The 25,670-nt window shown below is 46.0% G+C and overlaps 1 protein-coding gene across 1 annotated transcript in view; it reads left to right on the top strand.

The window, feature by feature from the left end:
- Nucleotides 1-3,674: 3,674 nt before the first annotated feature.
- The window catches only part of SEC31B (SEC31 homolog B, COPII coat complex component), a 33,300-nt gene continuing 11,304 nt past the window's right edge, over nt 3,675-25,670 (top strand). Inside the window, 15 exon segments of the mRNA XM_063710421.1 lie at nt 3,675-4,267; nt 6,645-6,731; nt 7,379-7,502; nt 14,095-14,290; nt 14,504-14,599; nt 15,567-15,710; nt 16,051-16,193; nt 17,197-17,296; nt 17,416-17,577; nt 18,123-18,257; nt 21,141-21,371; nt 24,032-24,106; nt 24,372-24,470; nt 24,828-24,927; nt 25,426-25,604. Of these exon segments, the coding sequence (XP_063566491.1) occupies nt 6,653-6,731; nt 7,379-7,502; nt 14,095-14,290; nt 14,504-14,599; nt 15,567-15,710; nt 16,051-16,193; nt 17,197-17,296; nt 17,416-17,577; nt 18,123-18,257; nt 21,141-21,371; nt 24,032-24,106; nt 24,372-24,470; nt 24,828-24,927; nt 25,426-25,604 (1,863 nt within the window). The 5' untranslated portion in view covers nt 3,675-4,267; nt 6,645-6,652.

The following is a 25,670-nucleotide window of genomic DNA, read 5'->3' as shown; positions in this document are numbered from 1 at the left end:
GCACAAAATGTTAATTTGTTAATTTCACTTGGGTTGTGAAGGTACTTAAGGGTTTTAGCTGTGTGGAGGTGTTAAGGGTCGCTCCTTTTCCCATTTACAGGGTCAAGGAAGAAATGTTCCTAACTTTCCAAGTTGGAACAAGATTTATTTCACATAAAAAACCTTTCTAGTCTGGGTCCGGTAGCTCACGCCTATTATCCCAACACTGGGAGGCTGAGGTGGAAGGATTGCTTGAAGCTCAGGACTTTGAGACTAGCCTGGGCAACATGATGAGACCCCATCTCTGCAAAAAAAAATTTCAAAAAATTCGCTGGGCACAGCAGTGCGCGCCTGTGGTCCCAGCTGTGCAGGAGGCTGAGCTGGGAGGATCATTTGAGCCCAGGAGCGTGCAGTGAGCCATGTTTGCAACACTGCTCCAGCCTGGGCAACACAGCAAGACCCTGTCTTGAAAAAAACCTTGGCATGGCGTGGTGGCTCAGCCTGTAACCCAGCACTTTGGGAGGCCGAGGCGGGTGAGTCACTTGAGGCCAGGAGTTGAAGACTAGCCTGACTAACACAGCAAAACCCCGTCTCTATTAAGAATACAAAACATTAGCCAAGCTTGGTGGTGTATGCTTGTAATCCCAGCTACTCCAGAGGCTGAGGCAGGAGACTCCCTTGAACCCAGGAGGTCAAGGTTGCAGTGAGATGGTGGCACTGCACTCCAGCCTGGGAGACAGAGCCAGACCGTCTCAAAAAAAAAAAAAACCAAAAAAAAAACTCCTTAATAATAGTGGTTACTTGGAAAAAAATGTGCTGTAACGTGTTTCAAGTATATTACAGGACTGATAAGTGTTTTTGTCCTGTCTGCCTAAGGCTGTGACTGCCTCTGATCTTATTTCCGTTGTAAGAGTATTCCTTATTCCAAAGCAGCTTCTGAATCATAGCTTCTTAATAAGTTGACATTACCTGTATTTATGAATTGGAGGACAGTCAGTGAGTTACTACTGAACATGTTCATAGCTTTGATTACTTTTAATGACTCATCCACACTCCTATAACAGTCTTAGAGAAAAATTGTGTTTTTGAGAGTCTATCATTCATCTGTTTTTTGTTTTATTTAGAGATAGGATCTTCCTCTGTTCCCCAGGTGGAAGTGCAGTAGCACAATCATAGCTCTCTGTAGCCTCAAATCCCTGGGCTCAAGGGATCCTCCTTACTCAACCTCCCTAGTAGCTAGGATTACTGGTATGTACGAACCTAAGTTTCTTATTTTTTGTTGAGGTGGGATCTTGCTATGTTGCCCAGGCTGGCTCGAACTCCTGGCCTCAAGCAGTCCTGCCTCAGCTTCCTAAAGCACTGGGAATACAGGCAGGAGCCACTGTACCTAGCCCTCATGTCTATTTTTAAGTGAACCAACCCATATTCCTTTGGGGACATATTCTTAAGTTACAGTATATTGCCGGAAAACCTGTCCCATAGAAAAGCATACATTTAATGTGACCAAAAGAAGCAAGTTCATTCAAATTAGATGTGGAGTCTTAGTTGTGCAGGCAGTGAGAGACCTTTTGTGAGGTCAGGGAGTGGATACTTGTGGAATGCTATTCTTTGAAGGTCCCCACTGGCTTTTTATCTGTCTTCATTCTCTATAGCATTTGATAATCATTTCCTTAACAAACACCTGTGTGTCTAATATGTATCAAACACTGATAAGCCCTGGAGATATAAAACTGAGCAAGACAAAGTAATCACCTTCAAATATTACATAGGAGACCAACAGTTATAATACAAAGTGAAAATAATTCTTTATCATTATTACTATTGAGACAGGGTCTCACGCTGTTGCCCAGGCTGCAGTGTAGCAGTGTGATCACAGCTCACTGCAGCCTTTACCTCCCAGGCCCAAGCGGTCCTCTCACTGTAGCCTCCCAAGCAGCTGGGACCACAGGGATGCACCACCACACCTGGCTAATTTTTGTATTTTTTGTGGAGACAGGGTTTCACCATGTTGCCCAGGCTGGTCTTAAACTTGTGGGCTCAAGCAATCCACCTGCCTTGGTCTCCCAAAGTGTTGGGATTATGGGTGTGGGCCACTATGCCAGGCCAAAAAGAATTTTTTTTTTTTTTTTGAGACATGGTCTCACTCTGTCACCCAGGCTGGAGTGCAGTGGCATGATCTCAGCTCACTGCAACCTCTGCCTCCCAGGTTCAAGTGATTCTCGTGCCTCAGCCTCCCGAGTAGCTGGGATTACAGGCACATGCCACCACGCCCAGCCAATTTTTTCGGTATTTTTTGGTAGAGATGTAGTTTCACCATATTGGTCAGGCTGGTCTTGAACTCCTGACCTCAAGTGATCTGCCCGCCTCAGCCTCCCAAAGTGCTAGGATTACAGGCATGAGCCACTGCTCCCAGCAAGAATTCTTAAGAGGTGTGAGTTGAGAAAGTGCACTTTTAATTTGGTTTAATCATGTCCTACCCGAAACTGTGACTTAAGCTTCTGGTTCAAATTTCTTTAGGAGTATTCCATCAGTAACTCTTCTGCCTCCTTCTCTGAGGTTTAGTTTTCAACCCTGTTTACTTTTCCTCAGGCTTCATTCCCTGTTGTGCCAGCTAAGAAGTTTAGGAAATACTTGAGTACTTAGTAGGTAGGAAGCATGGGCTAGGCACAGATAATGCACTGAATTACCTTCTGTCTAACTTCAAAATTGCCAAATCCACATGGAAGGGAACTGGAGTCGTGTCACAATGAGTTGGGCTCCATCATGATAACTTGGCCCCCCATCTTTGGAGGTGTATCAGGCAGGAATACAGAGAATTCATGTGTTAAGCATAAGTTTCTAAGATTTAAAGCTGCCTACAGAATTTTTTTTTTTTTTTTTGAGATGGAGTCTCTGTCACCCAGGCTGGAGTGCAGTGGCGTGATCTCAGCTCACTGCAACCTCCACCTCCCGGGTTCGAGCTACTCTCATGCCTCAGCCTCCTGAGTAGCTGGGACTACAGGCCTGCACCACCATGCCCAGCTAATTTTTATATTTTTGGTAGCGACGGAGTTTCACCATGTTGGCCAGGCTGGTCTCGAACTCCTGACCTTTGGTAATATGCCCACCTTGGCCTCCCAAAGTGCTGGGATTACAGGTGTGAGCCACTGCACCCGACCTGTCTACAGAACATTTTTATTTGGAAGTGGCACAATTTCTTCAACATAAAAAATACATTATCGGATGGAATAGCACCTGTGTTCTTGCAGCTCCAGAGGATAACACCCCTCCTATGTTCCTCAAATATTTCAGGAAGCCCCTGGCCCTGTAGTCTCACCCTCCATACACTTATAGCCCTTAATTCAACCAAGTTTTGGGCACCAGTTTCTGCTGGACTGCAGTGCAACACTCACTGCCATTTACAGCCTCGATTGCTTTTTACGTTTTCAACTAAATGGATTCCACTGAGGGCTCCTGGGGCCAGGGCCGGGTCTTCTCCCGCTTCAATACATAGATAATGAGTTAGTATTTTCCCTTTTCAGAGACTGGCCCTAGAGCCTGGCTCAAACTGAATAGACCAGAACTTACTGGTCCAGATCTGACCCACTGCGCAATCACAGGGTAGGTGAGGGAGGCCCGGTTAAAAGCTATAATCCTGTTTGGAAACGTTCTCCGTGGGTCTGTCAGTGTCTCGGGCTCGGCGCCCGCGGAGCGGGTTTCCGGCGGTGCCCTGCCGGGGTCCGCGCCGCTTTTGGTCCTCCGCAGCCGCCGTCCACAGCGCCCGGCTCCGCGCGAGAGCCCTGCCGGAGGACCGGCTCCGGCCGCCGCGCCTGACCCTTGTCCGGGGTCTTCCGCAAAGGTTGGTTCGCCCCGCTGGTCTGGGGTCCCTGGTAGCAGAGATTGCGCTGGGGACCCGGAGCACTGCTCCTTTCTCGGCAGAGCGCCGAGGGGAGCCCGCTTGCTGCGGAGCCCCCGGCCCGCGCCTGCCCTGCCCGCGGGTCCGGGCCCCGGGGGCCTCCACTATGTCTACCCTTGAATTGGATCCGGCTCTACTGTCCCTGCCGCACGGGAACCCCCAGCCGGATGAGGGTCTCCCTGTTCAGCGCTGCCTTGCGCCTTCCCATCCGCCTTGGTCCTGACCTGGCCCAGCCGAGGCCGTCCGGTGTCGCTGCGTTTGGGCTGGGCGGGAAGGCCTGTCATTGCTGACCCTGGCGCGCCGCGCTTCGGCGACAGCGGGAAAGAGGCTGTGCTGACCGTCCTCCCTAGGGACTGGACTGCCAAGGGTAGCTGGTGCCCTCCTGCACGGCAGGTCTGTCGAGCATTTCATTGGTCATCTCCCCCTCACGCCCCCATGGCCAATCTGAACCCAGCGGGGGCCCTTTTTTTGTGAATAGATGCCTCTTAACAATGTGAATTAAGAGCCCATTTTCCCAGTTCTTAGACTTGTCAGCGATTAAAACACTTTCTAGGGTTTACTTGCGACTAGTACAGTGGTTAGAAATACGGGCTCTTGATGCTGATGGGGGTTCACATCCCGGCCTAGCCAGTTGTCGTCTCTGGAAAATGGGCATAATCGTAGTACTTACCTGATAGGACCACTGAGAGAATTAACTGAGATATGCACATCAAATGCACAGCTGCTTATCGCAGCTCCTATTTTTGTTATTAGGGAATCTTTTCCCAGAAACATTAAAATGGCTGTGACCAGCAGGTGGCACTGGTGACTGTACAGTAGAGTGTTGAGCTGGTCACAGGATACGTGATAGTAGCCACAAGTGTTTAAAGGTCCTTTGGAAATCTTGGCTTAATGGGCAGGCTTAAACTTTCTTCACGCTGGAAAGTACCTTAGAGATTAAGTAATACTATCTCCTGTTTTTGTAGGTGAGACTGATCTGACTATAGCTTACTCAAGCAGGTCACAGTAGGTCCCAAGCTTTCTCCTCAAGTTCAGTGTATTTTTTAAAAATCATTTCTACCTGTTTGCTAGCCTGTTGGGATGGGACCTTGAATATACATTGGAATTAGATCAGAAACCACAGAGTTAAAATGGATGTCCACATTCGAGCTTTTACCATGTGCCAGACATTCGTTTGGAAACTACTTACAACATGGTGAACAAAAGCGGACACAGTGTCAGCTCTCATGGAGCTTGCATATTAGTGGAAGAGACTGACAATGTCAATGTAAATAAATATGTAATTATAAATTACTAGGAAGAAAAAAACTGAGGCTTTTTGTGATTGGGTAGTTCACTTATTTGGGGAAGTAAGAAGCTGAGCCCAGAAAGATAGGATAAGGAGCCAGTCATGTCGAAAGTGAAGGGAAGAGCATTGAAAGTATAGGGAACAGCATTTGTAAAGGCTCTAAGGAAGGAAAATGTCAGGAAATTAAAGGCTAGTGTGGCTGAAGCACAATGCATGAGAAAAGTATTAAAAGATGAAGTTGAAGTGGTAGGCTGGAGCCTTTGGGCAGGGCTCAAAGAAGTTTGAATTTTATTCTGTGTGTGATAGAAATCGTTGAAAGATTTTAAGCATGGAATGCCAAAATTATTTTTTATTTTAGAAGTTCACTCCTGCTGCTGTGTAAAGAACGAATTGGGTAATGGCTTGAGTAGAAAGGGGATAGCTAGTTGGGAGACTGTTGGAGTACTCCAGGTGAGAGATGATACAATCAAAAAGGCTGTTGACAGCGAAAATAGAGAAAAGTAGACAGATTAAGATATATTTTGGAGGTAAAATCAGGGAGACTAAATGATGGATTAGAAGAGAATGAGGGAGAAAGAGGGATCAAGAGGGATTTTCAGGCTTCTGGGTTGAGCAATTGGGTGGATAGTGGAACCATTTACCAAGATGAAAAAAACTAGAGGAAGAACAGAAGAGATTGTGACTTTGCTCCTTTCTGAAAAAAACAAATAAAAAAAACAATAAAAGATGGTAGAATAGAGAATTCCATTTTAGACAGACTAAAATGGGAGTTCCCTCCCCCATTAGGTATCTACTATATCCAAGTGAAATATTTGATTGGAAATTGCATATAAGCGGCTGATCACTTGAGGTCAGGAGTTCAAGACCAGCCTGGCCAACACGATAAAACTACGTCTCTACTAAAAATACAAAAATTAGCCAGGCATGGTGGCACATGCCTGTAATCCCAGCCACTCGGGAGGCTGAGGCAGGAGAATCACTTGAACCCAGGAGGCAGGGGTTGCAGTGAGCTGAGATCGTGCCACTGCACTCCAGCCTGGGTGACAGAGCAAGACTTTGTCTAAAAAACAAAAAGAAATTGCATATAAGAACTTGGAGCTTAGAGAAGAGATTTGTGATGGTGATATAAATTTGGGGATCATCAGCATATGGATGCTATTTAAAGCCAAGGAAATGGACAAAAATCACTGAGAGATTGTCTGGTTTGATGGTTATCACCACTGGACCTGTGGTAGCCATTGTGGTTGAGTATCATTTGAGGTTTAAAGCATTACATTTCAGTAATTGGGTGAATGAACTATCTTTAGATCTGCAGATGGTCATGTATTTGTCACTCTGTGTTGCCCTGAAATGCCCTATCTTGTGATGGAGAAAGACAAACAAGAACTCTTGTCCGCAGATGCTCCCTGGATCTGGCTGTTAAGTTTGCTGGTTTCTATTTTGAGTGGGCTGAGGGCCATGTCAGTTTTCTGCCACCTACAGGATAGACCATGAAGCTGAAGGAACTTGAGCGGTCAGCTGTCCAGGCATGGAGCCCAGCCAGCCAATACCCTTTGTATCTGGCCACAGGTATGGTGACACTGTGAATTAGGATCTACTGGGAGTACATAAGTTGAGGGGAAACTTAGTATCTAGAATTATTTATTGAACATCAGAGAAAGCTCTCAGATCATAGAAAGATAGGGTGGCTCACAGCATAAGCAAGGAGATATTAGGTGTTTTGGGTACCTGAGGGCTGCCTAGGACTATGGCTCAAGGTTAGGTACGTCTTTTTTTTTTTTTTTTTTGAGACAGAGTCTCACTCTGTCGCTCAGGCTGGAGTGCAGTGGCGCGATCTCGGCTCACTGCAAGCTCCGCCTCCTGGGTTCACGCCATTCTCCTGCCTTAGCCTCCTGAGTAGCTGGGACTACAGGTACCCACCACCACGTCCGGCTAATTTTTTTTGTAGTTTTAGTAGAGACAGGGTTTCACCATGTTAGCCAGGATGGTCTCGATCTCCTGACCTTGTGATCTGCCCACCTCGGCGTCCCAAAATGTTGGGATTACAGGCGTGAGCCACTGCGCCCAGCCAATGTTTTCTTGCTTTTGTGGAGTTACCTTTGAGAAAGGGTATGCCCAGCCCTCTTCTGTTCCTTCTCTTCTTCACTCCTTAACCTTGTTATACCTGAAATCCATGCATATATTGTTGCTCATATGCTGCCTTTTCTTGTGCCTAGGAACATCTGCCCAACAGCTAGATTCCTCCTTCAGCACAAATGGCACATTGGAAATATTTGAGGTTGATTTCAGGGACCCTTCTCTGGACTTGAAACGCAAAGGAGTCCTTTCTGCCTCGAGCAGGTATTGTCTGATCTATTGATGGGTATACAGGGTAGATACTGATGTGGAATCCTGGGAGCAGTGTGTGTTTCTCAGGGCTCATGAGGAGCCAAGTGAGGGAAGAAGGAGCTTTGCCAAGTTGGAGAGAAGTTAATTCTGGGCTTATTTTGCAAAAGGATTTAAAAAACAACCACCCCCACCTTTCCAGTCAGCAGCAATAGCAGCGTCAGGCTGAATGCATGTGATAGAGATGCCTCAGACAAGCCTGGACCCACGTGTACCTGGTCTGTCTTTGAACCCAGAGATATTGGCTCCTTCCTCCCTTGGCTCTTATGAAGATAAACACCTTACACAATATCACCCTCTCTGCCAACAAGGAAGAGAACGAATGATCCTCTCCTCATTGCTTTTAGACACTGATTGGTTCTCATGGATTTCATGGCTCTTGCAGGCTTCCAGCGCTAGATACTATCATTCATTGAGCACATGTATACATGCCAGACACTGTGCTAGGGGCTCTGTACATTTTATTTATTCCTCATAATAAACCTAAGTGATAAGTACCATATTTCCATTTTACATAGGAGGGAACTGAAACTCTGAGAAGCTAGGATTTAAGTCAAGGCCTATCTGTGTCCAAAGCCTACCTTCTTTCCATTATTCTGCCCTTCTTCTAAAGGTCTTGTAAAGTTGGGGCTTACAATCTGAAGCGATGGTCTCCAAATTTTTATATCATCAGAAAAAATGTGAATATTCATTATACTCAAGTTATATATTCAATATAAATGTATACATGTACTACTATACCGTTTTTGTTTTTGTTTGGAACAGGGTCTTACTCTGTCGCCCAGGCTGGATTGCAGTGGCACGATCAGGGCTCACTGCAACCTCCACCTCCTGGGCTCAAGCAGTCCTCCCGCCTCAGCCCCCTGAGTAGCTGGGACTGCAGGCATATGCCACCACACCGAGCTAATTTTTTATATTTTTAGAAGAGATGGGGTTTTGCCATGTTGCCCAGGCTGGTCTTGAACTCCTGAGCTCAAGCGATCAGCCCCCTTGGCCTCCCAAAGTACTGGGACTATAGGTGTGAGCCACTGAGCCAGCTGGCTCTACTATTTTTTTTTTTTTTTTTTTTTTTTGAGATGGAGTCTCACTCTCTCGCCCAGTCTGGAGTGCAGTGGGGTGATCTCGGATCACTGCAACCTCTGTTTCCCAGGTTCAAGGGATTCTCCTGCCTCAGCCTCCCAAGTAGCTGGGACTACAGGTGCACACCACCACGCCTGGCTAATTTTTTTGTTATACTACTAATAAAGTGTAATTTCTGTTAATTTTTTTATATTAGAGGTTACTGGTCTAGAAGGCAACATTCCTTCTGATGATTGATGAACTCCTTGTGCATTTCTTGGTCCCTCTAAGAGATTAGTTAAAATATTGAGGCAGAAGTACCCTCTTTCTTTTCATAGTTTAACTTCATAATGAAAAGTTAGTTGTTGTTTTCCCTTTCTTGAGCTCCTGCATCACTTTATGAGAGCATCTCTTATTTTGCAGGTTTTTTTTTTTTTTTTTTTTACATCTCTTTGTATTTCCAGTACCTGTATCCTTTGAAGAGCAGGCACTTGAGGATTTACTGATGATGATTAGGTACTCTTAGCCCCTAACCAAACATTTCAGAAGGGTCCCCTCAAAGGGGTGAGCTAATTCAAGATGTTTATATGCTGGAGCTTAAAAAAGGGGTTCAACCTGAGAAAGCTAATAGGAAAAGAAAAAAGGGTGAGGGGGCACTAGTTCTAATCCTAAGCAAGCAAAGCAACAGCTTCAGCGTAGCAGTGGCTCCTTAGGGCTAAGGGTTCTTAAGAAAGAGGCAGTATAATCTTATAAACTGAATTTTGAGATCCATGTGGGCAGAGATTTTAATGGCTTTTTGTTTTGTTTTGTTTTCTGGAGACAGAATCTCACTCTGTCACCCAGGCTGGAGTGTGGTGGCTCGATCTTGGCTCACTGCAACCTCCACCTCCTGCATTCAAGCAGTTCTCCTGCCTCGGCCTCCCGAGTAGCTGGGATTACAGGTGTGCGCCACCATGCCCAGCTAATTTTTGTATTATTAGTCAAGATGGGGTTTCACCATGTTGGCCAGGCTGGTCTCGAACTCCTTACCTCAGGTGATCCAACCACCTCGGCCTCCCAAAGTGCTGGGATTATAGGCGTGAGCTACTGCACCCGGCCGAGATTTTAATGTTTTACTCATTGCTGTATCTCCAGGCACTTAGAGCAGTGCCTGGCATTATATTTAATAAATATTTGTATTTAATAAATATTTGTTATATGAATGAGTGATATTAGAAACTTTTAGTTTACCAGCCAGGTGCGGTGGCTCATGCTTGTAATCCCAGCACTTTGGGAGGCTGAGACGGGTGGATCGCTTGAGGCCAGGAGTTCAAGACCAGCCTGGCCAACATGGTGAAACCCCGTCTCTACTAAAAATGCAAAAATTAGCTGGGCGTGGTGTCACACACCTGTAATCCCAGCTACTCGGGAGGCTGAGGCACCAGAATCGCTTGCACGTGGGAGGCAGAGGTTGCAGCGAGCTAACAAGATGGTACCACTGCACTCCAGCCTGGGCGACAGAGCAAGACCCTGCCTAAAAAAAAGAAAAAGAAGAAGAAACTTCTGGGTTACCATACAGCATTCAAATCCAGCACTTCAGTTACAGTTAGTCTTAGTGTCTTAAGGGTTTTTCAAGCTGTTAGTTTGAATTTGGGAGTCATGAACTTTACCTCATACTCCTGCTCCACTCTGTAGGGATTTGGGGCCAGTAATCAGAATAAATAGTACAGTTAACCCTACTGATAAGTATTTTACCTTGCTTTCTTTTCCCACCTCTGTAACTGTGTTGGAAGATTAAATCACATTCCCAAAGACCTCAGTCCCAAAGGGATTACCTTTGACACAGCCCTGTTGGGGCCTTTCTGAAGAAATCATCTTAGACACCCAGGGTCTAAGACACCCACTTCATTCTGTTCCAGTCTAGGTTAGGTCACATGCTCAAAAGTCAGTATCATAAACTATTGACCTAGATGATCAGGGCAGATAGAGGGACACTCGTCCTTTGCTTTCTGTCTTCCTCTCTCTTTTTTTCTGTGTCTTCTGCATGCTGTGGCATAAGGCACAGTTGTGTGGGGCTGTAGCATTGGCCATAATACTAATAGAGCTGTGTGACTTGGGCAAATCAAGTCAGTTATCTTAGGTTCTCTCACTTATGTATAAAGAAGAGATTGTACCAGATGACTTCTAAGAAACTAGCTGAGATCTGAATTCAGGTTTCATGTTCGGTCTCTTATTCCCTTTTATTTTCTAGTAGTCTTCCTCATTTTTCCATTTTTAAACCTCTTCCTATATCTCTTTTTTATCAACTAAACATGCACCTTTCAAAATCTTCCCCATTCTCTGCCTGCTCTTTTCTCCAAACCCATGCCTCAACCAAATTTGGATCCTGAAGATCCCCTTATCCTCAATCTTTGATGCATCAGAGAAATATTATCTACCTAGAAATATTTGACTGAAAGAAAAATGTTCTGAAACACCAGTATGGGTATAGATAAGGGACAGCCTCAAGCTATAAATAGACTGAAGAGAGTGCATGGATAAATGCCTCTGGATGCAGTCAGAATCAATATGGTTTAACATGTGCAGTGAAGCAAACAGTGTTGGGTTTGTTAGATGAATTTCACTCAAAAAGAAAGGTTTCTGGGAGAATATCACACTGTTTATATCATTGACTGAGGACATAGCTGCTGTGGGTAAATGAGGTGAGAGACCAATGTGTGGTCTGCTGTACCTTACCCTCTCTATACACTGAGTTTCTAGCTCTCTGGAGTGGCCCCCATAACCTCTGGAAGAACCATCCTCAAGTAACATGGAGAAAGTAGAGGATCTGTCTTCTGTCATTCTACCTTTATCTCAATTCTAGTTACTTGGGGAGCACTGTGTCCTCTCTTTGGGGGCCTTCTGTAAGGGACAACATCAAGCAGAAAAAAATCATTTGTGTACTTCTCTCAGTTTTCCTGTTCTCAAGACTTGCCTTCTTTCTAGAGGCATTAAGATAATAGAGCATGGGTTAGTTGTTGGATAGACCTGAGTTTATATCCCAGCTCTGCTTCTTGCTGTCCTCTTGGACACTTTATCTAACTTCTCTGAACCTTTTTTTCCCACTGTAAATTGAGGATTCATAGTAGATGCATAGGCATTCAGAAAAGTAGCTTTCCTCTCAAACAACCAATGCTCCATTCATTCTCCAGCTTGGAGTACTGCCTTAATCACTCTGTTTGACTTCTAGGGAGGCTTGAGTTTCCCAAGTTATTTTGGCTTGAATGTGGACAAACTCTTTTCACTTTAGTTCACTAACATGAAGCTAGGATTTTTTTTGAAAAGAATCTTACTAAGAAAATGAAATAATCCAAACCAAAGGAATGAATAAATCATGGAAACAATTTATACAGCAGATATTTCTTTCATTTTTAAAAAAATAGACATAGGGTCTCACTTTATTGACCAGGCTGGCTTCCATCTCCTGGGCACAAGTGATCCTCCTGCCCCAGCCTCCTGAGTAGCTGGGATTATAGGTGTGAGCCACTGTGCCCAGCTAGACCACCTTTTTTGTTTTTCAACTTTTTATTTTTTAAAAATCCAAACTTACAGGAAAGTTGCAGAATAGTACACACCCACCCATCTCTTGTTCCGTTTTCATTTGCAGAGTAGAGATGGGAACACTCCCTGAGCACCCTGAACCATCAAGTCTCCTTCCTCACTTAACTCCACCTAGGTGTTAAACCCATTCGCCCAGGTTTGCTCTCTATCACAACCTATTCAGGCGCCAGCTTTACCCTTGCTAGTGATGTGGTTAACCACAGAAATGTGCTTTCTATATGCATACAGAAAGAAAATCATTTTGTCACACCCTGTATGTGGCAAACTGAAGTAACTGCCACTCTGAAGTAACTGCCCTCTTTTCCAGCCGTTTGGTGACTCCCCCTTGAGGTCTCAGGTACCTTTTACTGTGCTCTGTATGTCATGTGTTCCGACCATGCTGAGGTCGCTGCACCCTCTGCATCTTCATGTGGGTTTTTCACTGGACATACCCTCTGCTGGTTCCTGTGTGACCTACTGTGGGCTTCTCTAGCTACTCAGTTGACATGCCCTCTACCCCTGCTGAGCTCCAGTCCCTGGATGACATGGCAGCCTCTTGAGCCTGTATGGAAAAACATCCTGCTGTATTAAGATCATTGCAACCTTAGAAAACAGCCTTTCTGGCAGTAGCCTCTTAGCTAGCATTGTGTTGGCTCTGCTGTTTTGCTTCAGATGCTGACCTGGTCTGAGGTGGTTCTCCATACTTTGCTTCTGACCAGTTGGCTCTGCTCCAGTGACTGGCCTAACAAGTTCCTGCCTATCACCTACTCAGTTGCTTTGCTGACTGTTCGCAGGGAATATTTCTTTGCAGTTGGAGATCTTGTAACCTCATTTGGCGTGATATCTGGCTTCTCCAAAGGGCTGTGGAAATGTCCTTGGCTAGCAGCTATGAAGTGAGAGACAGACCACCTATGAGGCTTCAGGGATTTCATGTGTCTTCTGTAGGGGCTTTGCAGAGGACCCAAACTTGTCTAGAAGGGATCCAGGGATCCAAAGGGATCTTTTTCTCTGGGGCAAGACATTGGCATTATCTTGTTAGAAGCATCCTCAGAAATCCAGAAAAGTATTTCCTGAGTGGGAGTGTATCCTTTCATGCCTCTGTCTCCAGGTCTGGCCTTTTGCATCCACATGGTCACTCCAGTGGGCCAGCCACATGGGAGAGGCATGGGGTGGGGAGGCCATTGGGTCTTTTCTCATTTCCAGTTTGAGAGTGAATTGTTGGTCTAGGGAGCCTGCTTCTAATAGTTACAGAAGAGTTTGGATCTTTCTCTCAATAGGAGACAGTATTTTATGATGTTAAGAGCTCAGGCTCTAGAATAAGATGGGCCTGACTTTGAACCTTGACCCTGCTGCTTCCTAGTATTTATCCTAAAATGGGGATAAAATTACTACCTCTGTGTATAGAAATTTTATAACTTCTTTGTGCCTCAGTTTTCTCAATTGAAAATGGAAATAATAGTAATACTTCATGAGGTTGTTAAATGTTCAGACAGCTAATACACCTAAAGCACTTAAAACAGTGTCTGATACATAGCAAGTATTCAGTCAGTGTAAGTGGTAGCTATTATTACCTGACTATTTGAGTTGTGAGGATTATGTGAAGTAATCTGTTTGAAGTATATATCACCAGCTTATATAACCCCAATGTTAACTTAAAAATGTGCATATATATGTATATATATACACCTCCACACAACTCAGAGGCAGTGGCTTCCTGGCTTCTGGTGTAACGTAGATGAAACATTTTTTCAGAGAAAGGGCAGGACTGGGCGGAGGATACATCCCTTCTGTCTGGGAAATGAAGGAGACAGGCAAGTTCCAGCTAGGGGTGGGGCTGCCTGCATAATGGCAGAAGCTGACAGAGATGCCCATCCTGTGGTTACTGACATGAACCTAAGTTTGTACTGATGCCAGTTCCTCCTCTTTATAGGTTTCACAAGCTGGTCTGGGGGAGCTTTGGCAGTGGGCTTCTGGAAAGCTCCGGGGTTATTGCAGGCGGCGGGGACAATGGCATGCTTATTCTATACAATGTGACCCACATCCTGTCTTCGGGGAAGGAGCCTGTGATTGCTCAGAAACAGAAGCACACGGGGGCTGTCAGAGCCCTCGACTTTAATCCTTTCCAGGTACTACATTTCAGTTAGTCAAACATGGCCAAGCCAGGGAGCAACAGATCTGAGTGGAAGCATTCATTTGTGGCCTCCAGTCTGTAACTCTGACCCCTTTCCAGGCTGTTTCAGGGGAGGCTTTTGATAGCCCCAAATTTGGGCTTCTTTCCTCCTTTCTTGCTCTGTTTCTTCCTAGGGTGGTATGTCTCCAAACACCTTTTATTCATACAGGGCAACCTCCTGGCTTCAGGGGCCAGTGATTCTGAAATCTTCATTTGGGATCTGAATAACTTGAATGTGCCAATGACCCTGGGATCCAAGTCACAGGTGAGCAGCACCCCCACTACCCAACCCTGGAGTGTGCAGCTGATTCTCCTAAGTAAAAGTCTTGAGTTCTGGAGCCAATCGGAGCTCAAGAGATATCAAACTTTACCACTGGAGGGCAATAAAGCTCCACAGACTAACATGCTACCAGCCAGATAAGAGTGAGGATGGCCGGTGGGTGGAGGGTGTATGTGGGGTAGTTGGTTTGTGCTCATTACTCGTTCTGAGAGTTTCTGGGAGGCAGATGAAAGGTGGGGAGAGCAAAAGACACCACAAGAAGGGATGGGAGTGCTGTTTATCACAGTAGAGCTTTCGCAGGGTTGGGTAGGGCATTGGGCCCAGCAAAGAGGGAGCAAGAGTAGGACCCCAGACATACCATTGTACTTTTTATGGGCGCGGGGGGGGGGGGGGGGGTCAGCTTTGTTCTCCCTGTATGTGGCTCTCCCATGCCGTTGGGGGTCTGGTCTTCTGTCTTGGAGAGCCTGTCTGTCAATCTGTAACTGGGCCCATCTTTTTGCTTCCTGGCCTTTTCTCTTTCTTCTGTGCTTACAGTATCATGAGGTAAGTTAAGTTTCAATTTGATAGCATCTTGTGGTTTTTCTCTTGGCCTCACTCTCTCTTGGGGTCTTGGGTATCTGTTTTCCTCCCTCCCTCATCTTCCTTCTTCTCTCCCTCTCTTTTTGTCCTAGACAAGAGGGCTGTTTTTTAAAATCTTGACTCTATCCTCTTAGTAAAACCTTGGGTAGGAGTAAAACTTAGATGTGCCTGCCATCCCCTCTGCTTCTACACTGATACCCTAAAGGATCCTCCCTGGAAAATTCAACTCCCAGCTTCGCAACACTGTCTTAGTTTGGGTAGCCCCATGTCTATTCTTGGACTTGCTGTGGGTGGCTGGGAGCAGTGGAACAGCAGATGTCACTTTGTCCAGGGGGTGACAAGTTGTCATCTTTCTGTCCCCATCCTGCCTTAGCAGCCCCCAGAGGACATCAAGACATTGTCTTGGAACCGGCAAGCCCAACACATTCTGTCTTCTGCTCACCCCAGTGGCAAGGCAGTTGTGTGGGATCTCAGGAAGAATGAACCTATCATCAAAGTCAGTGATCACAGCAACAGGGTGAGTATTGGAGGCCAGAACACAGGCTTGGGCTCTGGCTTCTCTCTCCTGCCTAGCAGTTAGAGCTGCTCTGCCCCAGGCCAGAGTCCTGCTTTCAGCTGTCGGACATGTGGAGTCAGCCGCTTAGCACATTTCCTATTGAGAGTGAAAACTTAGGGAAGCTAAACAGAGCTGATCTGGAAGCTTCTGCTGTTCCTTACTTATTCCTGGCCATCACTCTCTGATGCCTGTGGTGTTCCCAGTCACAGAAGAGACAGAAAACTTGCTCTCAGAGTGGTCCCATTTCAACTGGGCAAAAGAGTCAGGTTACAGCACCCATTGGGATCTGCTTTGTTCACAGATGCACTGCTCAGGCCTGGCCTGGCATCCTGACATAGCCACCCAGTTAGTGCTGTGCTCAGAGGATGATCGACTTCCCGTGATTCAGCTGTGGGACTTGCGCTTTGCCTCCTCGCCCCTGAAGGTGCTGGAGAGCCACAGCAGGTAGCATCTCAGACGTCATCCATATCCTTGGGGGGATGGTGGATATAACTGGCCTGGGTAGGAGGCAATGTATCCCTCACTTTAGCTACTAAACATCCTCCCTGGCTTTAAAGCCATTCCGGTCAACATATAGTCACCCAATACCAACTCCAGCCTTAACCAAGAGGAGGCCCTTAGACCCTGAGGTTATGGAGAGGAGGCTGAGATTCCATCTAAATTCCAGAGATGGGAATGGAATGGGGTAATGAGAAATACTGGAACCAGTGTTTAGTCTCCAGACTCTGATATGAGGATAATGTTCATTTCTTTAGGTGATGAGCTTGCCTCCTCCAGGATTTCTTCATAAAAACAACTTGACTCCTGTCTATCCTGTGGAGGCCTCTATCCAGCCTCCACAATCTCTTCTTTCTAACCAAAGGGCCATGGTGCCTTTGTATCTCCTTGGGGACCTTTATTTTTTTAGGCCAGTTCTTGCTCTGTCACCCAGGCTGGAGTGCAGTAGCGTGATCAAGGCTCACTGTGACCTCGATCTCCTGGGCTCAAGTGATCCTCCCCGCTCGGCGTTGCAAAGTGTTGGGATTACAGGCATGAGCCACTGTGCCTGGCCTCCTTGGGGACTTTAGATGGTTAGGTCTTTACTACCTCCTGGGCTAAAAGCACCCATAGTGATGCGTGTTTGTGTGATTCATACTGATTCATAATCTCTACTGTCTAATCAGTGAAAAGAAGCAGGCCATCCTGCAGTGATCTAAGAGAGGCAGAGTGGTACATTTCATAGTGCACAGGCTCTGAGGTTTGGTTTGGGTTCTGACTCTGCAACTGTTGGAAAGTTACTTAATTTTTCAAAACCTCATTTTCTTCATTTGTAAGATAATATCAGACCATGCATTTTATAGGGCATGGATGGTCTGATATGCCCTATAAAATGTATAAAAGACTATAAGGTACCCTACTCATAGTAGGCATTCAACAAATGCTAGTTCCTCTTCCCTTCTCTTTTTAGGGGGATCTTGTCAGTGTCATGGAGCCAGGCTGATGCTGAGCTGCTGCTCACTAGTGCTAAGGACAGCCAGATCTTGTGCTGGAACCTGGGGAGCAGTGAGGTAGGCTGGCCCTTCTGTGGGCATGCTGGGATGGGAGAGAGAGGGTAGAAGAATCTCAGCTGCAGCCATGTGTTTTGGGTTTCATGGACTGTCCCTAATGGTGTGTTCCCTCATATTAGGTGGTATATAAGCTACCAACACAGAGCAGCTGGTGCTTTGATGTGCAGTGATGCCCTCGGGACCCTTCAGTGTTCTCTGCTGCCTCCTTCAACGGCTGGATCAGTTTGTACTCTGTGATGGGTAGGAGCCGGGAAGTCCAGCACATGAGACAGGCTGACAAGGTTTGAAGGGCTTGGTAGAGAATGCTGGAGGGAAGGGGCTGTCTCTGTTTGTGGGAGAGAGACATATGGCTTGAGAAGTGGAGATATTGGAGATTGGGAGACCAGGGCCCGGGGTTTGGGAGGGCTGCACCTTTTGCCCTAGTGCCCATCTTCCTGAAAGGATGTCAGTTTCTGCCACAGTGTGAAGAAGGCCTTCACCTTGACTCTTGTTATTGGATGGGCCCTGTAGTATTTCAGGGACCGTGGGACCCCTTTGCTGGGACAGTTATTTCAAGAGTATGACTCTTATCTTTCTCTCTTCTATAGATCCATTTTGTGCCACACTCCATTATAGACTTTGAATGTAGTAGTCTTTCCAAGAGCCTACTTGCATGGGAGTCCCACCCTCGCTACCACTCACTTCCCCATCCCCTGGAATATGGGAGTCTGACCTTTCTAGGTCAAATTGGGTGTCTCAAGGATTCCTCCCAAAATGGAGTTTGTAGGTGGAGTTCCTGACTAAACTGCCACTTTAGGATGGCGATGCAGGTGTCTTTTCCCCCCAGATCTCCTCTTCCTTCAGCAAAGGCCAGCCTCTCCCACCGCTGCAGGTGCCAGAGCAAGTGGCACAAGCATCACTGATACCTCCCCTGAAAAAACCCCCCAAATGGATTAGAAGACCAACAGGTGTTTCATTTGCTGTAAGTGTAGTGGATGTATAGGTGTGTGTGTGTGTGTGTGTGTGTGTGTGTGTGTGTGTGTGTGTTTGTGAAGCCTACCATGTGCCCAGCATGGAGCTAAGTTTTGTAGCAGACGTATTCCCACTGCCTCTGTCTCAGAATGGATCGCACTTTACCTCTCAAGGAAAGAGTTACTATAGCTTCCCTCTCTTCACTTCACCCATTCTGTATCTTCTGCCAGTCCTGTCTAAAAGGAGCTGACTGCCTTAGAACTCTTGGTTGTGGAGAAATAGCCTGAGATTCCATCTTTTCTCTAACCCTTACGTGTCTGGACTGGTAGTAAGGAACTACAAAGAAGGCAAAAAAAAAAACGTTTTATTCTGTCATTTCTCTGTTCAAAAGTTTGAGCCTCCCATTGCTTTATAGACAAGGCTAAATTTGCACAGGGATCCACTTACCTTTCCATTTCCGTCTCATTCTCATACGTTCTCTATGTTCCAGTTACATATGACTTCTTTCTGTTTTGTAAATAACTCCTCAACTCTTCCTGTCTCTGCTTGTACCCTAACCTTCAGCTTCTGTCCTGGGCCCATTGAATGCCACCACAGCCTTTCAAGGCCCCTCTCTTAAATGCTATCTCCTCCTTGATGCCTGTCTTTAACCCAAGTCAAAATTAACCTCTCTCTATAATCCCACAGACTTATACTTTGGTAACGATACATTCTAACTATACTAAAGTTATTTATATACATATATGCATATTACCCTGCTAAGTAATAGACTCCTTAAGGATAGGGACTATGTCTTGCTGATTTTTATATCCCCAAAGCGGTGCTTCACAAACTATTAATGTGCATCCACATCACTTGGGGATCTTATTAAAATTCAGAAACTGGTTCATTGAGTCGGAAGTAAGGCCCAAGATTCTGATTTTTCACCAGGCTCCCAGTTGATGTCCTTGCAGCTGGTCTGAGGACTAGCACTTTGAATGACAAGGCCCTGAAGCACTTGGTACAATGCTTTAAATATTAGGTTTGAATTGAAAACAGATGTATAAAAGTGGAAGTTCTTGTTTTCAAAGCCAACGGTTTTACTGGGGAGGCAAGACTAACACATTCAATAGGCTGTGAGCTTAAAAAGAAAAAGAAGTAGGGAGGTAAAGAATTCTGAGGTCAAGAGGCCTGAATTCTTATCATAGCTCTGTCATTTATTAGCTGGGTAACCTTGAACAATTCATTTAACCTCTCAGGACTTAACCGTTCTTATCGGTAAAATAGGGATAGTGATGCCTGCCCAGAAAATTAACATGAACCACAAATAAGAATATATGTACAAACTTTGTAAAACTATCAAGTACTATATAAATCAAAAGTTAAAATGGTTTTGTTTAGCACTAATCTGTGGTGTAGATTTTGTGCTGCAGAGGTCACGGTAAATAAGAATTCTGACTGGGAGAGTTCATTAGGAGGTGGATATTGGGAAAAGAAATGGTGAATAGTTAGGGAGTAAAGCAATAGTTATCAACCCCAAATAATCTGTACAACAAACCCCCATGACACAAGTTTACCATGTAACAAACATGCACATTTACTGCATTGGATTGAATTTTTTTAACCTAAAGTAAAAGTTAAAAAAAAAAAAAGTTGTCGGCCAGGCGCTGGTGGCTTACTCCTGTAATCCCAGCACTTTGGGAGGCCGAGGCAGGTGGATCACCTGAGGTCGGGGAGTTTGAGACCAGCCTGACCAACATGGAGAAACCCCTGTCTCTACTAAAAATACAAAATTAGCCGGGCGTGGTGGTGCATACCTGTAATCCCAGCTACTTGGGAGGCTGAGGCAGGAGAATCGAGTGAACCTGGGAGGCGGAGGTTATGGTGAGCCGAGATCGCGCCATTACACTCCAGCCTGGGCAACAAGAGCAAAACTCCATCTCAAAAAAAAAAAAAAAAAAAAAAGTTGTCAGCCTTGGATACACATTGGAATAACTTGAATAATTCAAAAAATACTGATGCCTAGTCCCACCCCCAGAGTTTCTGATTGTATTGTCTGGGGTGTGGCCTGGCAAGTCTGGATTGTTCTCCATATGGTTTTAATATGCAGCCAATGTTGAGAACTGCTGGAGTAAAAAGGGTTTTTCTAAGGTCCTGTTTTGTGCCAGATGCTTTATATAAGGCATCTAATTTGGTGAGACGGATACTCCAGGTGGGGGTGTTGTGGGTAAAGGCACAGAAGCAGGAACACACCAGGCATTTTAGGGATGTGGAGCAATTATAATAAACAAGCAGGGAGAGAGATGCTGGGAAAGATAGGTTTGGCCCTGATTTTGCAGAGGTTTGTGCACTGCAGGCAGGGGAGCTTAAGCTCTTTCCTGTGGCCTTGTGAAACCACACAGGCTCCTGAATAGCAGCAGGTTGGTACAAGCAATAGAAGGATAGTCTAAGGCTTAATTAGAGGAGGGAAAAGAACGAAGGCTAGCAAACTATTTTAGTAATCTGGGTGTACTAGCACTGGCAATGGGATGGAGGGGACCTGCATGAAAGACAGTGAACAAGAATAGGTAGGACTTTGTCGTTGCTTGGCTATAGGGGGTATGAAGACTTTGCTAATGCTGAGGTATTTAGCCCAGGTGACTGGGAGAATGGTGGTACCAGGACAGGTTAGCAGAAGGTGAGTATTGTGTGGTGAAGTTTGAAGTGGGTGGTCCTAAGAGTGCAGAAGTGGTTTTGGTAGGGAGACACATTCAACACTAAATTCCTGATCCTATTCCACCCCCCAGGAACTCTCTTATTTTATTTATTTCCTAGCCTAGGGTCAGCCATTAGATAGCCTTCTCTGTGAACCTGACTTAGTGTTACTTTTTGGCTTGAAGGTATAACCTTTACCCTTCTTGCTTTTCCTCACCAGTTTGGAGGGAAGCTGGTTACTTTTGGCCTCCCCAGCACCCCTGCCCATCTGGTGCCACAGCCTTGTCCCCGCCTAGTCTTCATCAGTCAAGTCACCACAGAATCTGAATTCCTGATGCGACCAACTGAGCTGCAGGAGGCCTTGGGATCAGGAAATCTACTGAATTACTGTCAAAACAAGAGCCAGCAAGCTTTACTGCAAAGTGAAAAGATGCTGTGGCAGTTCCTGAAGGTGGGAAGCCTGAAGGCTAGCTGCTCAGAAGTGTCTCCCCAAAGCCTGGAACTCCAACCTCTGTCAACTGCAGGAGAAGCACAAGCACACTGGGACCCAGATTACAGAGGCCTTAACTCCCATTAGTTTTTCCCCCACACTACACCCACCATCTGGACACAAAACGTTCACCCTTTACCAGAGGCTCAAAGGCCATTTGGGAAGAGGCTAGGAAAGATGGGGAATACACGAGATGTTTTCCTTCGTTGCTACTATGGCTGATGTCCTAGGTACTTTACCAGGGCCAAGGCAAAGACCTTCACGGTATCATGCCAAAGGGCAGATAAGGTAATGGGAAGGAAGAAAAAAGGGAGGAAAGAGAAAAAGAGGAGAAAGGAAAAACATTAGTTAGCAGGACATATTGTCATAAGAAGGCTTTGAGTTGGTTTCAAGTAACCCAAGGCAAGTCCCTGGAGTGGGTCCTAGGGTTCAGGTGCCACTGTACACTGGAGGCATGGGTTCAGTTCCAGTTCTCATTTAATTTCAAGTTTCCTGTGACACCAGGAGGAGTACTATACCTATCAAAGGAAATGAGCAAGTGAGAGATCTGAAGGAAGAAAGGGAAGTAGCTGACTGGTCAGTCAGTGGGATGATTGTGCAAATTTTTGGAATTGTTTAGAAGAAAGCAAAAAGGATTGGGCCTGTACCAGGGCATCTGAGAGGGACTTGAAATTTGAGCTTTAGGCATAGTAGAGCTTTATGAAGGTGGACATCAGGAAGTTAGAGAAAGAGGATTTGAGAAAGATCTTGACTATACAGTGAAGCCAGAGAATGATGTGGGAAGAAAAGAATAAGAAATGATGCTTTTGTCATAAGCAGGATACAAGTTCCAGGAATGGTGAGATGGGAAAGAGAGGGAGTGGTCAGGAGTTCAGCCTTTACTCCACTAAACAAAGGAGACAGTGGTACCTATAGGACAGAGGGACCTATAGGACAGGGCATTCTGGGTTTTTTTGTTTTTGTTTTTTTGAGACAGAGTTTCACTCTTGCCGCTCAGGCTGGAGTACAATGGCATGATCTTGGCTTACTGCAACCTCTGCCTCCCGGGTTCAAGCAATTCTCCTGCCTCAGCCTCCTAAATAGCTGGGATTACAGGCACCTGCCACCACACCTGTATTTTTTTTTAGAGACAGGGTTTTTTTTTTTTTTGTATTTTTTGTATTTTTTTTGTAGTAGAGATAGGGTTTCACCATGTTGGCCAGGCTAGTCTCGAACTCCTGAACTCAGGTGATCCACCCACCTCAGCCTCCCAAAGTGCTGGCCTTATAGGCGTGAGCCACTGCGCCTGGCCAGGCATTCTGGTTTAAAAGCTACCCAAGAGCTGTGCATCATGATGGTTCCTGGTTGGGTGTGGTGAACATTTCCAAGGGAAGGGCATGGAAGGATAAGGGTGCCCAGAGAGACTATGAGAAAGGTATGGTTAGAAATCATGTTTCAGTGTGGAATAAATTAAGGGCCTGGGACAGCTAACCAAGATTACGGGGGCTTCAGAAAGGTTTGCTCCTTGGTATTTGGGACATTGAGTGGGAAGCTGACTTTGTTTACTGTACCTGTGCAACTTCTACCAGAGGTCTTCTCAAAGAAACATTTAGACTTACAAGGCTGGGTGCGGTGGCTCACGCCTGTAATCCCAGCAATTTGGGAGGCTGAGGTGGGTGGATCACCTGGGGTCAGGAGTTCGAGACCAGCCTGGCCAACATGGTGAAACCCTGTCTCTACTAAAAATACAAAAAATTAGCCGGGGTGTGGTTGAGGGCACCTGTAATTCCAGCTACTCAGGAGGCTGAGACAGGAGAATCACTTGAACCCTGAGGGTGGAGGTTGCAGTGAGCCGACATGGCGCCACTGTACTCCAGTCTGGTCAAGACAGTGAGAGTCTGTCTAAAAAAAAAAAGAAAGAAAAGAAACATTTAGACTCACAAGACTACTGTAGGCTACACTTGGCAGCAGACTCCTCGGAAGGATATGGGATAGGGACCACAGCAGGGTAGCATCAGGCAGGTGTCTTCTGTGGGAGCCCTTTCAGCAGTCATGCAGTAATTCAGAGTTCTCTTCTTCAGCCCCCCAGAGACAGCTCAGGTACAAGGAGATGAGACTATACATCAGGCAGGTATGTAAGTTGCCGTGACTTAGAAGCTTCTTGCCCACAAGAGCCAATATCTCTTGTACCAATTCTAAAAGCATAGCTTCCGGAGTCCCTGCAAGGAATCTGTCCAGTTACAAGAGCCACTGCAATCAGGGAAATGCATAGCATGTTGTTCACATTAATTATTTCTAGGTTACATAGTTCCAGTCCAGATGCAAGTTACCAATCACAAGCATATTGCCTAGGAACAGCTGACATTTTACTCTCACCAGACTACCAGGGTAACAGAGCTAGGAAGTCAATGAAAGGTCAAATTCTCATGCACAAAGGGCAGGGGGCTATGTTAACACTGCCGATAGCCCATCAGTAAGTCAGATCCAGGGAGGAAAAAGAGATGGCATTGGACTACTGAGGGCACTTCTAGTAGTACAAAGAACTATATTGGGTATACTGGCACAGATACCCAGCTTGTTGTAGGAAGAGCGTCATTTATGTTCATTTAATGGAATCTTTTCTGTGTTCTGTGGTTTCTTAGGTGACCTTAGAGCAAGACTCCAGAATGAAATTCCTAAAGCTTTTAGGATACAGTAAAGATGAGCTTCAGAAGAAGGTAAGCTGCTTTTCACATCAGAAACATGTACTTGTTGAAGAGAAGAAGAGAATGTTGCCAGAGTAAACCACCTCAGAATACCTCTTCCTGGCCTTATTATTGCATATGTGAGCATTTTACATCCTGGAGTTTGTTTTTTTCTCAGAAAAAAATAGATCAGGGATCTTAGAGAATACAGTTGGTGGGGTATGGAGATAGGAAAAGAGGATAATGCTTACTTGATCTTACGCTGGAAAGAGCGGTTTTCATAGGTCTCTCCCTGCAGGTGGCCACATGGTTGAAGAGTGACGTGGGGCTAGGTGAGAGTCCTCAGCCCAAGGGAAATGACCTCAACAGTGACAGACAACAGGCCTTCTGCAGCCAGGTGTGGTAGGAGTCCAGTCAGCCTGACCTATGGTAACACAGGAAACCTGCCTTTTGGGCATCTTTCCCTTCCTGGCCCTTTTCTTTGCTCTCTGTAAGTGTTTAGCATCTGTAGAAGTCTTCAGACTCCTCACTCTCTTAGAACCAGAGTGAGACACAGAGTCCCTAAGCTTTTGGGCTGGGAGTGGAGAGCTGTGTCTTAACCATGAACTATGGCCCTTCCCAAACCTTACCTGGCTATTTTTTTAGTTTTACCCATTAACGGCCAAATAGTAGAGCTCTCAGAGCTACTAAGCCAGCTCTCTGTCTGTCTTCTGGGTTCACCCCTAAGTAGTCACCTCTGTCCTTCCTCATACAGGCCTCCAAACACACCACAAAGGAAGCCTCTGCTTCCTCAGCCTTCTTTGATGAGCTGGTCCCTCAGAACATGACTCCTTGGGAGATCCCCATCACAAAAGGTACCCTGACCCTGAGGGAGAGAGAGAGTCTCTGCTTAGGACTAGGTGGGCACGGAGGTTTTGGACTTGAGACATTCCCTTCTTGTCCCCTGCCTCGTGCCTTCCTCCCACCATCTCAAATGCTGAGTGAGTCGCTTACCAGTTAGAGCTCTCTCTGGTTGTAGATTTTCATGGATAGGTCCTTCCTATGGAAGGCCTTCTACCAACAGATTTTATTCTATCCTTCTTGCTGAAAGGACTGTGGCCCCTGCCCACTGTGATCAAGCACACCTCACACTGTGCTACTGCCACATCAGTTCCCTCCCTTGTCTTGGGCCCTGTCTTTAGACCTGGGCACCAAAATACATTTTATTGCCAAGGAGTGAAACTTGAGGATTTAGTTTGGAGCCAAGCACACTGAGTGATATAGAGATATAGAGGGTGTGCTGTGGGCCCTGCAGGGGGCAGGAAGTTGGGGTTTGAGAGCAACTAATGCACAGGGGATGCTTCTGCCTGCAGATATTGATGGACTCCTAAGCCAGGCTCTCCTGCTTGGGGAACTGGGTCTGGCCGTGGAGCTGTGTCTGAAGGAGGAGCGCTTTGCTGATGCCATTATCCTGGCCCAGGCTGGGGGTGCAGATCTGCTGAAGCAAACACAGGAGCGCTACTTGGCCAAGAAGAAAACCAAAATCTCCTCGGTAACTGCCCATCATGCAGGAGAAGAAGGGAGGGGATTACTTGGACCTTGTGAGGTGGATACCCAC

The sequence above is a fragment of the Gorilla gorilla genome, chromosome 8, assembly GCF_029281585.2.
Source record: "Gorilla gorilla gorilla isolate KB3781 chromosome 8, NHGRI_mGorGor1-v2.1_pri, whole genome shotgun sequence".
NCBI classification, from domain to species: Eukaryota; Metazoa; Chordata; class Mammalia; order Primates; family Hominidae; genus Gorilla; species Gorilla gorilla.
The sequence above is the reverse complement of the archived record's forward strand: the minus strand, read 5'-3'. Positions and strand labels throughout refer to the sequence as shown.